The sequence below is a fragment of the Dendrobates tinctorius genome, unplaced genomic scaffold, assembly GCF_039654945.1.
Source record: "Dendrobates tinctorius isolate UK_male_01 unplaced genomic scaffold, ASM3965494v1 ptg000211l, whole genome shotgun sequence".
Classification (NCBI taxonomy): Eukaryota; Metazoa; Chordata; class Amphibia; order Anura; family Dendrobatidae; genus Dendrobates; species Dendrobates tinctorius.
The window spans coordinates 21,953,729-21,968,616 of record NW_027361878.1 but is presented as its reverse complement, the minus strand read 5'-3'; the positions used below and the strand labels follow the sequence as shown (position 1 = coordinate 21,968,616).

General features: G+C 46.1%; 1 protein-coding gene and 1 long non-coding RNA gene across 2 annotated transcripts in view; one reads left to right on the top strand and one right to left on the bottom strand.

The window, feature by feature from the left end:
- STIP1 (stress induced phosphoprotein 1) overlaps positions 1 to 9,317 on the bottom strand; it is a 43,931-nt gene extending 34,614 nt beyond the window's left edge. The window contains exons 1-5 of the mRNA XM_073554584.1: positions 9,075 to 9,317; positions 5,472 to 5,681; positions 3,446 to 3,587; positions 3,214 to 3,355; positions 55 to 223 (exon numbers count right to left, since the gene is read on the bottom strand). Coding sequence (XP_073410685.1) covers positions 55 to 223; positions 3,214 to 3,355; positions 3,446 to 3,587; positions 5,472 to 5,681; positions 9,075 to 9,317 — 906 coding nt within the window. The remainder of the gene's footprint in view (positions 1 to 54; positions 224 to 3,213; positions 3,356 to 3,445; positions 3,588 to 5,471; positions 5,682 to 9,074) is intronic.
- LOC141058350 (uncharacterized) lies at positions 9,226 to 11,476 on the top strand. The gene is made up of 2 exons (XR_012222148.1): positions 9,226 to 9,357; positions 11,204 to 11,476. It is a non-coding gene; the product is annotated as an uncharacterized lncRNA (long non-coding RNA).
- The last annotated feature ends 3,412 nt before the right edge of the window (positions 11,477 to 14,888 follow it).

Sequence of the window (14,888 nt, the reverse complement as noted above, 5' to 3'; positions counted from 1 at the left end):
ACAGAGGGCAAACAAGCAGGTGGGAAATTAATAATGGATGGAATTCACAGTCACCCGTTTTTTGTTTTCTGGGAGATCTTCTTCCATTGGCTCTGGCTTAGTCTCCTTCTTGGGCTGAGGGGGAGGTGGTGCAGGCGGTTCCTCTTCATCATCACCACCACTTCCAAGTTCCACTCCAAGTAACACACTTAGTGTAGCCATGACTCGCGGATCTTGCAGCTTTCTGCAGAACAGAAAAAGTAAATTTAAAAAAATTATACATATTCACCAATTTATTAACCCCTTAATGTCCAATGACGGACACAGTCCGTCATCAGACATCTCCCCTGCTTTGATGAGGGCTCTGGCGCTGAGCCCACATCAAAGCCGGGACATGTCAGCTGTTATGAACAGCTGACATGTGCCCGCAATAGGCGTGAGCGGAACTGCCGTCCGCCCGTGCCTATTAACTAGTTAAATCTCGCTGTCAAAACTGACAGCAGGCATTTAAATAGCATTTCCGGCCGCCGGGCCAGAAATGACCTCATCGCCGACCCCCGTCACGTAATCGGGGGGTCGGCGTCATGTTGCCTGGACAACCATAGGTCTCTATGAGACCTCTATGGTTGTTGCAGGCACATGGCTTTCAGCGCCACTCGGTGGTCGGCGCTGAAAGCACAGCAGTAAATCTGCTATATATGGCGATCTGCTCATCGCCCATATGTAGCAGAGCCGATCGGGTTGCACATGCTTCTAGCCTCCTATGGAGGCTATTGAAGCATGCCAAAAGAAAAAAAAAAAAATGTTTAAAAATAAAAAAAACATAAAAAAAACTAAAAGTTCAAATCACCCCCCTTTCGCCCCAATCAAAATAAAACAGTAAAAAAAAATCCCACACACACATCAGGTAGACGCGTTCAGAATCGCCCAAAGCAAAAAAAAAGCATTAACCCGATCGCTAAACGGCGTAGTGAGAAAAAAATTCAAAACGCCAGAATTATATTTTTTGGGTCGCCAAGACATTGCATTAAAATGCAATAACGGGCAATTAAAAGAACGTATCTGCACAAACGTGGTATCATTAAAAACGTCAGCCCGGCATGGAAAAAATAAGCCCTCACCCGACCCCAGATCATGAAAAATGGAGACGCTACGGGTCTCGGAAAATTGCGCATTTTTTTTTTTTAGCAAACTTTGGAATTTTTTTTTCACCACTTAGATAAAAGAGGACATAGACATGTTTGGTGTCTATGAACTCGTAATGACCTGGAGAATCATAATGGCAGATTTAGCATCTAGTGAACCTAGCAAAAAAGCTAAGCAAAAAAACAAGTGTTGGATTGCACTTTTTTTTGCAATTTCACCGCACTTGGAATTTTTTTTCCCCATTTTCGAGGACACGACATGGTAAAAAACAATGTTGTCATTTAAAAGTACAACTCGTCCCGCAAAAAATAAGCCCTCACATGGCCATATAGACGGAAAAATAAAAAAGTTATGGCTCTGGAAAGAAGGGGAGGGAAAGAAGGGGAGGGAAAAATGAAAATGCAAAACCAAAAATACCTCTGGTCGTTAAGAGGTTAATCCTTTGTTCTTGGAAGTTTCACTTCTTAAACGATACCTTTGACTACTGTATTATGGAGGTCAACTAAGGAAAGAGACTCCCCCCCCTTCTGTCAATCCCATGATGTCGCCCGATGCGTACTTATCAAATGCTCGCTCATTTTAATATGATGTGGAAATTAAAGATACAGTCATTCTCACATAACATGGCATGTTGGATACACAAATTGCAGTATTTTTCAGACCTTACTATAAGATGCACTATAGGCTTAGACACCAGAAAATAGGAAAAACATATTTCCTGTTAATTAAACCTTCCCTGGTGGTGTAAATAAGCAGTGGTATCAAATTGCTCTAAAGAGGTTATAGATGGTTTGATTAACAGAAAACCTTTTAATGGTTTTTGGCAGCATTCACATTCTGCAGACAACTCTGCAATGTACACAACACTGCTGCATGCACAGTAGGTACACACACAGCTCTGCTGCAACAAACAGTACATACACAGCTCTGCTGCACTGAACACACACAAAATATAGCTACTTATGTAAGATTACACATAGAGCTCTGTTGCATACAACCATATAAATATACTACATACACACCTGCTGTAGGTATCTTACACAAATGGTATTCATGAGTAGTTTAATACCAGGTGTAAAATCTTCTTATTCCCCATACTTTCCAGTTTCCTGAAGGCATGCAACTGATCACAGGACTGATATCCTGGAAGATAGTTTACCTTTCTCTCCCTGCCCTGCTCCGATCAGATAGATCGGTGTCGGGAAGGCAGTGAGATCAGTGAGCTGCACAGTTCTCTCAGTGACTGGGAAGAAAGCTACAGAAAAAGCTTCTTCAGGACTCACTTTTGGCAAGTTTTTTTTCTTGATAAATAGTGCGTTTAACGGACAAAAAAAATATAGTAAAGGTTGTTTGGTCAATAAAGTCATGTACATATTGTGACAGAAGCACTTAAAAAGACACACACTTTTGTTTTATTTCCATATTAATCTCCCAGTTAGACAGCGGTGCCTTCATGGATTAGTGTACTAAAGTTAAGCATACCGGCACTGACGTAAGAAAACCCACATGTGCCTTAGGAGCACCAACTTAAAATGGGTAATGCAGGGTTAGAAAAACATGGCTGAGCCACACCTTTCCGCAGGATATAAATGGCATTGCAACTCGGCTCGAGTCACTATCAGATACAATCCGTGGACATGTGGAGAGTTTATCGCCTTTATCCATAACCTCTTAAGGGCATGTCACACTAAGAGATATCACTAGCAATATCGCTATAACTTGTGACGTAGCAGCGATATTGCTAGCGATATCGCTGTGTCCGATACTTACCTACGACCGGCTCCCCCGCTGCTTATCGCGCGAGAACGTCCAGGACTGTTTCTCGTCGTCAGCTTCCTGCGGCGCTTCCTGCTGTGACGACGAGCGACGCGTGGAGCCGGGCGAGAGGACGCAGGATCACCTGGTGTGACAGGTAAGTAGCGATCCCCGTCCCCAGCGATGTCGCTAGTGAGATCTGCCTGTGTGGCAGCTCACTAGCGACCACTTAGCGATGTACCAGCGATCCTGACCGCGTCATATCGCTGGTACGTCTCTAAGTGTGACAGTACCTTTACAGTCTCCTTTAATTATAGATTGGTTTGTACTCACGTGCCGAGGTCAGATGGTCTGCTTCTCAGTTGATCTATAAGTTCTTTGTAGCTGGGGTCACTAAGGAGTGCTCGTGTACGAGGGTCGGATTCTAGTTTCTGGAACAGGTTAGGGGAATTGAAAGGATTCATAAACTTTCTTTCTGCAGAGAAAGGGAAAGTAGAATTAGCAAATCCAATAATAAATAAAAAAAAAAAAAAATGATTGGTGACCTTGTGAAATGAATCGGTACCTGCCAGCCGTGCCTCCATGTTCTGCAGACCCTCCTTCAGCTGTGCATTTGTAGGCTCATGTCTTAGACCCTCTTCATAGGTTTTCTTGGCTTCTTCAAAGCGATTAAGAAATTCCAAGGCTGCAGCTTTTCGAGAATATCCCTATATAAGAAGGGGGACATTACATTTATGGTAATTCAACCAGTTCTATCTAGGCAGAAAAAAATATTTTCAATTTTATTACAAGCATAAAATACCATTATAATACCAAGTACAGCATGGAAGGCACATTTATTGGGGTATGCAGCACCATGTATATAGGCTCTACTGCAAAGGAGGAATACAGAGATAATAATGAGTGCGCTCTCCTATGGATGCCGGTAAGGTCTTATACCCCCATGCCTTGGCGGACGGCTTAGTTTTATGGGTTTCCTCTTCTATATTCCCCCTTTGCAATGGAAGGCTGGACTATCCTGCTATTTCTGGGCATCTTTTTTCCTATGTGTTAGTGCCACTTTTGTCGGGCTCTGGGACCTTCTCCGATCTGTCAATTTTTACCTCTTCTGGGCCTCTCCACTTACACCTAACAGACCGGACATTCAGCGCCTCCCACTCACACACCACCTCCTCACCTCGTCCCCTATCTGTCGCAGTCCCACAAGGTTCAGTCCTTGGGCCCCTGCTGTTCTCTATTTACACCTTTGGCTTGGGACAGCTCATAGAATCTCATGGCTTTCAGTATCATCTCTACGCTGATGACACACAGATCTACATCTCTGGACCAGATATCACCTCCCTACTAACCAGAATCCCTCAATGTCTGTCCACTATTTCATCCTCCTTCTCCGCTAGATTTCTGAAACTCAACATGGACAAAACAGAATTCATCATCTTCCCCCATCTCACGAACCTATCAATTACAGTAAATGACTGCCCACTCTCCCCAGTCCCACAAGCTCGCTGCCTCGGAGTAATCCTTGACGCTGATCTCTCCTTCAAACCACATATCCAAACCCTTTCCACTTCCTGCCGACTTCAACTCAAAAATATTTCACAAATCCGTTCATTCCTCACCCAAGAATCTGCAAAAACCCTAGTCCATGCCCTCATAATCTCTCGCCTTGACTACTGCAACCTCCTGCTCTGTGGCCTCCCATCAAACACTCTCGCATCCATCCAATCTATTCTAAACTCTGTTGCCCGACTAATCCACCTGTCCCCCCGCTATTCCCCAGCTTCTCCCCTCTGTCAATCCCTTCACTGGCTCCCCATTGCCCAGAGACTCCATTACAAAACCCTAACCATGACATACAAAGCCATCCACAACCTGTCTCCTCCATACATCTGTGACCTCGTCTCCCGATACTTTCCCGCACGCAACCTCCGATCCTCACAAGATCTCCTTCTCTACTCCCCTCTTATCTCCTCTTCCCACAATCGCATACAAGATTTCTCGCGCGCATCACCCCTACTCTGGAACCCTCTACCACAACATATCAGACTCTCACCTACCATCGAAACCTTCAAAAAGAGCCTGAAGACCCACCTCTTCCGACAAGCCTATAACCTGCAGTAACCACCGATCGACCAAACGGCTGCACGACCAGCTCTACCCTCGCCTACTGTATTATCACCCATCCCTTGTAGATGGTGAGCCCTCGCGGGCAGGGTCCTCTCTCCTCCTGTACCAGTTATGACTTGTATTGTTTAAGATTATTTATTATGTATACCCCTCCTTACATGTAAAGCGCCATGGAATAAATGGCGCTATAACAATAAATAATAATAATAATAATAATAATAATACACGCAGCCACGTCATTCTCAAGCCGAACCCTAGCAATCGGTAAGTGATTTAATTTACTAGTGATGTGCCACAACTTACCAAGATGAGAAACCTCCCTCCCCCCGCGAGTATGGATAAAAGGCAGGCAATAGTTTACAGACAAAGTGTCCCGTGGAGATAGGCGATAACGTCCATCTACTGGAATACCCCTTTAAATCTTGCAGCAGATGCTTCATCCATACGTATTAATAAGGTTATACCTTGCCCCAGTCTGGTTTCAGCTCCACCGTTTTGGAGCCATCTTCTAGGGCTTTGGAGTACTCCCTTTTTTTGGCGTAGGCAGCTGAGCGATTACTAAACAACACGTGGTTTTTGGGGTCCAGTTTGATGGCTTCTGTGTAGCAGCGCACTGCTTCGTCCACATTCCCGGCTGACAGAGCTTTGTTACCCTTCTCTTTTAATTCGTTGGCCTGATACAAAAGAAAAACAAACGAAAAACAAACGGAGGTGAATGAACGCAGAGCTTGGCTTATCAGCCCTTATAATTCGAGGCCAGCTAATATTCTCCACGTTCCCGGTATTTGCCCTGGATCCATGTTCTGCACATATGCAACATGCAAACATTTAAATTGGCATTGTCATGTGCAAAACAGGCGGCACACATGGAGCCAATCCTGCTACAGTTTGCACACCGTGGTTTAACCCCTTATGCCCCACAGTCCCCTAACACTACCGCCCCCGCACTGACTCACTCAGGGCAGCGTGGGTTGGATAGAAGGAATGAAAAAGAAAAAAAACAAAACACAGTTTGAACGATTTTCTTTTCTGCGGAGAACCATACAACTCCCGAGCTGAAAAGCAATTATCCAAAGCAAAGGCTACACTATAATTTCCCCACTTAAGCCAAGATTTTGCAGGAAGAAGTTCAACAATAGCTACTATTAAAGGGGTTGTCTGAGACCTAAAACGGCTACCTTGGTTAAAGGCCCCGTCACACATAGCGATCTCGCTGATTTTGTGACGCACCAGCGAGATCGCTGTGGGTGACGGAGGATCAGCGACCGGCCCCCCTGCTGGATATTGCTGATCGTGCTCGATTGGCCTGGGCCATTTTTTGATTGCTGGTCATCTGCTGGCCAGCACGCATCGCTGCGTGTGGCAGCGAGAGACCAGCGATCAGCGACGCTGGTTTCTAATGTAAATATCGGGTATCCAGGAGCCGCGGCTCCTGGATACCCGATGTTTACATTGGAAACCAGCTTGCTCGCTGGTCCTGATCGCTGGAGGGGCTGTCTATGTGACAGCTCACCAGCGATCAGCCTAACGATGTCCCAGCGATCCCATCCATGTCGGACCGTTGGTGGGATAGCTGGGACATCGTTATGTGTAACGGGTCCTTAAGAGTCAGGCCGGCTGCGGCGGCGACCTTTGCATTTCTTGATCTTGCAGTCGTTTCCATTACAATCGGCCAAAAGATTTTGCAGAATGTCTTGTCTGGACTTACCCCCTTAACGTTCCGAGAAGTTGAAAAATAATCACAGGTACAAACCAATTACAGCTCCAGTACTGCCGCTATGGTGGTCCACAACCGCCTGTTTTATGGTCGGGCAGGGATGATGCACAGTGCATTCATTATCACCGCTGCAGTCAATCACTGACCTCAAGGGATGCAAGCATCGCCACTAAAACCAGGGATGTATGTTTGGCACACCATTACAAAGAACAGCGGCAAAATGCTGATGGAGCTGGGGCGGTTCCAAAAGGCACTTCGCTAAGTTTTTTTTTTTTTGCGTCCGTACCCCTTTAAAAAGGTATTTTATACGTCCCCTTAATACAAGCTGCTAAGCAATGTAGGCATTCATAATTTACCAGCCATCAGCACATCCATACAGGTTACCATATGGAAGCATCTTTGGAAGACCCAAATATATCCTGGAGTCGCAGCTCAGAGACCAGATTAAACTAGAAGCACAGAGAACTTTTTAGCAGTTATGTGACGGCTCATGGCACAAAGTGCAAAAACAGCTGCACGTATGATAAACCGCACTGTCACGTCAGCGGGAAGGAGCAGTATGACCATGACGCGTCTCTGCAGCCTTTTCTGCAAATGTCATTTTGGGTCACGATGTATTGTGCCGATAGACCTGCAGGACAGAGGGGGACGGCTGGCCTCACCGCTGATGTCTCACCATATTATCAGAAAGGACAGTCATAAACCATGGATGCGAGAATCGCGCTCCTGCAAAATATACAAATGCAGCTATACCCATTTACCAGGATCCAGTGCGTTCACACTGGAACGAAGTCGGCGCCATTGATAGCGGCAGCAGGACTGCGCAATAAAGCGCTGCCGACGACACATGACCATGGAGGCCAATCATATGGCCCAGCGCTTCTGCTTTGAACGGTTTTACAACATTTCTAATCACAAGCCACAGAGAAAATCCACAGAGGATTTGACATTTGCCACGCTATTTTTTTTCTGTGAACGATCACATGGATCTCATCTATTGCAAAGCAACGGGTGAAATATGCAGTAAATCTGTAGCACTGTGAATACAGCAGAACTGTGAATACAGCTCTGGGTTACAATACAGAGTTGCTGGCAAAGTGAAGCCAAGTGTCTTTTAAAGGGGTAGGTGATAACTTTTCGATGGGTGCGAGGTCCGACTGCTGGGACTGGAACCAATAATCAGAACAGGGAATTCATACCTCCGTTACTAAATGACGTGACTGTGTGCTCGCCCGCTGCGCCATTCATTCTCCATGGTGCGCCCGAGTGCTGTGTACAGCTGTTTTTCGACAGCATCATACAGAATGAATGGAGCGGCGGTCGAACTTCAGACTTTAAGTTCTATTTTGTAGTTGATAAAACTTGTGTTGGGAATTAAAATTAGGGCAGAGACACACTGCTGTATAACTCGTGCGAGAATCGCATGGTAAAACTTGTACTGACAGTCTGCTCTTCTGACCTGAGCTTCACAGCTGCATAGTAATCATCATGCTGTCATGCTCAGGTCAGGAGAGGTGCCGGCCAGTCCATGCAGTGCGATGCCATTATCGCATGAATATGGCAGTGTGTCTCCAGCCTTAAGGTACTGTCACACTTAGCGATGTACCAGCAATCCCGACAACGATATGACGCAGTCAGGATCGCTGGTACATCGCCAAGTGGTCGCTAGTGAGCTGCCACACAGGCAGATCTCACCAGTGACATCGCTGGGGACGGGGGTCGCTACTTACCTGTCACACCAGGCGATCCTGACGTCCTCCCGCCCGGCTCCACAGGAAGCTGACGACGAGAAACAGTCCAGGATGTTCTCGCGCGATCAGCGATAACCAGCGGGGGAGCGGGTCGGAGGTAAGTATCACACAGCGATATCGCTAGCAATATCGCTGCTGCGTCAGAAAAACCAGTGACGTTATAGCGATATTGCTAGCGATATCACTTAGTGTGACGGGGCCTTATCTGATCTGTCGCTCAGTGTGGATCCCAGCGGTTGGTCTCCCGATCAGCAAGTTATCAACTGGTGTTCCCTGGACAAAATAATTGCAATTCTGTCGCTAATACCAGACCATCCACAGTGTCACAGAAGACGCAGGGGCCCGTCCGCAGCGCCCCCTCCAGGCGGGGCATTTCGGGTCACATCTTTCGCTACCAACAGCCACACAGGGGTCAGTCCCGCCATGTTGCCCCCGGGCAGAGGAGCAGTAGGAGAGCGGACGTGCAGTTCCTGCCTCCCTCACACACAGGCCAGGGATTGCTGCCGGTCTGTGGTACAGCCGCTTCTCCTCACCATTATACCACTACGCTAAGACTCCGCCGACTAATCCCGCCAGTGCCTTCTGCCGCTGCCCCTTACCGTCTCCATAGCTGCACAGTATTCCGGCCTCTCCACGCGTCTTCTCGAACCTACTAGAAGGGTAGAGGCTAAATCCAAGTCGGCTAAAGGACCTCTGCTGACGTCATGCCCATGTGACCAGAAGGGGCGGCGCCTCTTCCTCCATAGAGCAGAGCAGAGGAAGCTGTGGGTGTCATGGCGGGAATCGGAGCTTTTTGTGCGGCATTTGGAGTGTTTTGGGGGGTTATTCTCCATAGAGCACATGTCATGGCGGGATTTGGAGTGTTTTGGGGTCAAAAATCAGGTGAGTGGATGTTCATGCATGAGCTGGGAGTCTGCCTGGTGAGAAGGGGGTGATGTTGCTTGCATGGGGCTGCATCTGCATGCTGAAGGGGGGTCTGCCTGGGGAGAAGGGGGGTGATGGGGCTGTATGTGCATGCTGGAAGGTGGGGGGGTCTGTCTAGGGAGAAGGGGGTGATGTGGCTTGCATGGGGCTGCATGCTGGAGGGCGGCCTGCCTAGGGACAAGGGGGTGGTGTTGCTTGCATGGGGCTGCATCTGCATGCTGAAGGGGGGTCTGCCTGGGGAGAAGGGGGTGATGTGGCTTGCATGGGGCTGTATGTGCATGCTGGAAGGGGGGGCTCTCTCTGGGGCAAAGAGGGTGATGGGGCTGCATGTGCATGCTGGAGGGGGGGGTCTGTCTAGGGAGAAGGGGGGTGATGGGGCTGCATGCTGGAGGGCGGCCTGCCTAGGGACAAGGGGGTGATGTTGCTTGGATGGGGCTGAGGGTCTGTGTGGGGAAGGAGGGTGTCCTGTTACTTGCTTGGGGCTGCGTGCCAGGGGTCTGCGTGGGGAAGGAAGGGATGCTGTTACTTGTAAGGGGCTGCATGAGAAAGGTGTCTGCGGTTCATTGGGCTGCGTGCTTGGGGGTCTGCGTGGGGAGTGAGTGAGTCCATTTACTTGTGTTGGGGTCTGCGTGGGGAAGGAGAGGGTGTTACTTGCGTGGGCTGCAAGCTGGGATCTGTGTTGGGAAGGAGGGGGACATGTTACTTCCATGAGGATGCGTGCTGGGCGTCTGTGTGAGGAAGGAGGGGTCCTGGGGCTGCATGATGGGGTTTGCTGCATGGGGAAGGAGGAGGTGCTGTTACTTGCTTTTGCCTGTATGCTGGAGGTCCCGTGTCTCCCAGCCCTTTTTTTTTTTTTTTTTTTTTTTTTTTTCAGCACCTCCCGTCCCTTTTTTTCTAGCACCTACCGGCCATTTTTCTCCAGCACCTCCCGTCCCCCCCTTTTTTTTTTTTTTTTTTTTTTCCAGCTCCTCCCAGCCCCTTTTTTTTTTTTTCCGCCGCCTACCGTACCTTCCCCCCCCCCCCCCCGTGCTTTTCGACCCATTCCTGTGTTATGGGCCCACCCAGATTCCCTGACCGATTTTTTTTTTTTTTTTTTTTTTTTTCTAGGCTCTGCTCAACCTCCACTGGCTTCTGCTCCATTGTTGCTGGGTAGTCTTGCAAGATAATGGTTTTATCGCAAATAGATTACAAATTTAGTTCTGCCTACAGGGTGCCATGATACTCCAGCCTGGGGTCAGTGGATGGCGGAGGTTGGATTTAGGGTATGTGCACACGCTTCGGATTCTGATGCGCAGCGGTTTTGGCCCTGCGGCTGCTGCGGTGTACAGTACCATAATATCCTATGTGAAATGGAAACCGCAGTGCAGACGGTGCGGATTTTTCCGCACAGTTTTTGCTGCGGTTTCTAATCCGCAGGAAGAAATGACGTGTCAATTCTTTCAGCGGATTCCGCTGCGATTTACCATCTCCTCCATTGTAGAGGTGATAAACCGCAGGCTAATCCGCAGATAAACTGCAGGTCAAGACCTGCAGATTTCCCTGCGGATTTTGCAAAATATGCGCGGATCAATCCGCAGCGTGTGCACACAGCCTTTTGTCCCTCAAGCAGTTTTCACCGTGTTTCTTTTCCTGGACTCCTGCCGGTGTTGCCATTGCTGTGGAGTTTCTCCTATCCTTGCACTATTCCTTTCCGCGTCAAACATCCAGATAGAAGATCTAGGTGCCGTCTGTCACCATTGCCATTTGGGAACACCGTGTGGTTTGTCAGCTTCTGCACCTTTGCTCCTATCTTCTTATTTTCCAGGCACCCCATCATCTTGCTGGAAGCCCCGCAGCAGCCTCTGGGTCATTTCAGCTTCGGGGGAAATCTCTCCTTCATGGAGATCTGGATGGCTCCTGTGCGTTGGGGTCTTGGGTACAAGAGGTTTTTGTTTGCATTGGCCCTAATGTACAAATTGGCTTTATTCTATGTATTTTGTAACGTTTATTGTTCTACATTTGTGTGTATAAATATATTTATACCTGTCTCCTTTTTGTTATAATTATTTGTTTTTTTAATTAAACTGTGTGAGAACTATGGGCTGAATCTTCATTTCTATAATTATAAATCTTGTTATATTAGTGATGAGTAACTGCAGGTGTATCTGTATCAGGTCGTGTTCACACATTGCGGTTTGTTGAGGAAATGATCTGTAGTAAAGTCCTCACATGTAGACCCGCGCTAAATCCTTCAGATCTCACCGACAATTTCTTTTGTCTTCAGCAGCCTCGTTTAAAAAATGAAATCCTCTCTTATGCGACTTGGCTTTCCATGTGTCCCCTACAGCCTGATTAGTTGTCTAGGCCAAATAATGGGGCAATATGTAGAGGGAAGTCCAGCACTCCTAGTGTGTATTAGCCTAGTTTCAGTCTAGCGTTTCCGGGCGCAGGGCCGCCGCTAAGCCCCGGTCGCGCCCTCTCCTGTCATCTCCGATCGCATGACTGTGCATGCGATCAGCGTACCCTATACTTAGCGTTGGGTGCGCTGGTCTTATTTTGCTGGCGCTGCGCACAAAAACGTGCTGTTGCATTTTTGTGTGCTGGGCGCAGCGCCAAAAGGGCGCAGCACCACCAAAATCAGACCAGCGCACCCAACGCTAAGTATAGGGTACGCTGATCCAGGGCTGTGGAGTCGGAGTTAGTTTTGGTTGGAGTCGGTAGAAATGTACCGACTCCAGCTTTAAAAAAAAAAAAATGTATTAATATTTCATAATTGAACTTTCATATGAATTTTATAAATGTTACTCAAATATATATGTTCTATCAAACTATGAACAACAGTGATAAGCAGTTCTGCTGGAGATAGAGACATTTCTTACTTCTTGTGTGTCACTGTTCTCCACTGCCCTTATCTAATCTTATACTTGGTTAACCTCATGCTGCCCCAACCCCCCTACTTACAATGTACGAAACTGAAAGTGAAAATGTGTTGCAAATTCTTAGTAGTAAAGCTCCTCCTAGACTAGATCATACTAGGTGTGCATCTTCCAAGCATCTCACAGCTGCCTGCTACTCAGAAGAGGAAGACTGTAAGAAGTATTATCCTTTCAACAAACTTTGCATCAGTTAACTGTGAGTACATGAGGAATAATAACAGTATTACTGACCACTATATCAGTTGTACGACCTGGCAATAATTTTGTACAATTGTTTTTAGGAAAAACAATTGTAATTTGGATTGTGAATGCAGAATTAAAAACCTGAGCATGTCAAAGAAGCATCACATTAAATCAGCTGTATTTGAACATTTCACCATCACTCAAGATAGAAAACATTGTCTGTCAGTGTATGACAAATGATCCAGACGAAAACAAATGCTGTGAAGCCAAGATAAGTGCATATTCAGGCAAAGATAAAAATGCTCCTACCAGAGCTTCTAATCTAAAGAGACATTTACAGCGCTTTCATCCAGAAGTACTGAAAGCAGTGGATGAGAAAGACTGCATCCAAACCAATGAACCAGTGCCCAGCTCTTCCAGCCAAACAGGAGCAGAGAACTTTGCAGCCATCAGTTGCAAGATATTTTGTCAGTGACAAAGTTACTGTGACAATGACAGTAGATACATTTAAAAAACAGATCATAGAGCTTGTTGTAAAGGATAGTGTGCCTATTTCATTATTTTCACGACCAGCTTTTATGTGTCTGAATGGGGAAATGGCCCGCAAGCTTGGTGTTTCTCTGGAGAGAGAGAGTATTAGAAAATTAGTAATCGAAGAAGCTTTTAAACAAAAGGAAGAACTTAAAAAAACTCTCAAGGGACGCTTTCTGTTTCTTAAAATGGATGCCTGCACACGTCACAGAGTGAACTATTTTGCCATCAATGTCCGATTTGTTTGTGACAAAAATGAAATAGTTACCAAGACATTGGCAGTAAAAGACACCAAAGCTCATCACACCAGTGAGTTTCTCCAGCTCTTGGTGGAAAAGGTTCTGCAAGACTATGAACTTAAAAAAGAGCAAGTTCTTTCTGTCGTAACTGACAATGCTTCAAATATGATAAGTACTATTAAGCTAATGAATGAGTAATGATGGTGACCAGCAGCTAGAAGAACATTCTGGGTCCACAGACACAGAAATGTTTGAAATAGAGGAACACAGTATTGTAACTGAGGAGCAAACTGAAGTTGCTTCAGATGAACAGCAACATGATAGTTTAGATGATCTTGTTGAAACTGTGTCAATATGTTCTTTCATTCATCACATGCGCTGTGTTGTGCATACGCTACAGCTGGCTATAAGAGACAGTCTGCAAGAAGGACATGCTGCTGCACTGATTGGCAAGGTGAGAAAATTGGCTACTGTTGCCAGAACCCCTAAAGTTGTCTCAATTTTGAAGAGACGTGCTGGAAAAGGGGCAATTATTGATCAAGCCACACTATGGGGCAGTACTTATTGATTCAGCGCTTGGTTGAACTGAAAACCTTTCTTGTAGACATGGCTAACCCTCAACTGACGCTAAATGAAAGTCAGTGGAATCAGGTGACTGAGCTGGAAAAATTGCTAGAGCACCCAGTTACAGTGACTAGAAAATTACAAGCAGAGGACTTAACTCCTGGTATTTTCTTAAAGGAGTGGAAGAACCTGATGTTTCGCCTGTCCCAAAGAGGAGGGTTAATTGCAAGTGGCATTGCTACATCAATGAAATGGAGAGAGGAGCCACTCTTACAAAATAACATTCTTTTGGCAGCTGTTTATGTAGACCCAATGCATCGGATTCTTCTAGATGATCAACAGCTAAGTAAAGGAAAAGAAGCTCTGTTTGAAATAGCAGTAAGGATGAAAGGGTTGCAGAACAGTCAGGAGGAACAAGAAGAATTTGGTCGTCCTGCCACATCTTCACCCTCATCATCAACTGATGAAGAATTTAATTTCGAAAAATATTTGGATCCAAGGACCGTGCAAAGCGTTCCCGCGTAGAAGAGTCATCCCCATCAAGGAACACAGCCAGTACATTTCAGCAGAATTTTTCATGTGCACTAAAAGAAATTGAGAAATTTGACCGTTCATCAAAAATAACAGTGCAACAAGCGATTCCTCTGTATCCTGACATTGTCAGAGATGTTGCCCGAGTGGTTACTGCTTTGCCACCAACACAAGTTAGTGTAGAGAGGTTGTTCTCTGCTCTCAAAATAATTAGATCAGATTTGAGGGCATCTGACAGAGGCAATACTTTTTCTGAGGACAAATTTATAGATTTCTTCTTATTAACTGCATAAAAGTGTTTATTGCATATTTACTTATAGTTTAGAAAAGTTTATAAAAGTTATTTGCTATATTCTAATTGTATTCTAATAAATGTAGTGTTTGCTCTAAGTGGTCTGATTACTTATGATGGTGAGAAACTGAATAAGCACGATGTTTAATATTTTACAACAGTAAATTTGTTATGAATTGGCCATTTATGAAGGAGTCGGAGTCGGAGCCTGATAAAATCCAGGAGTCGGAGTCG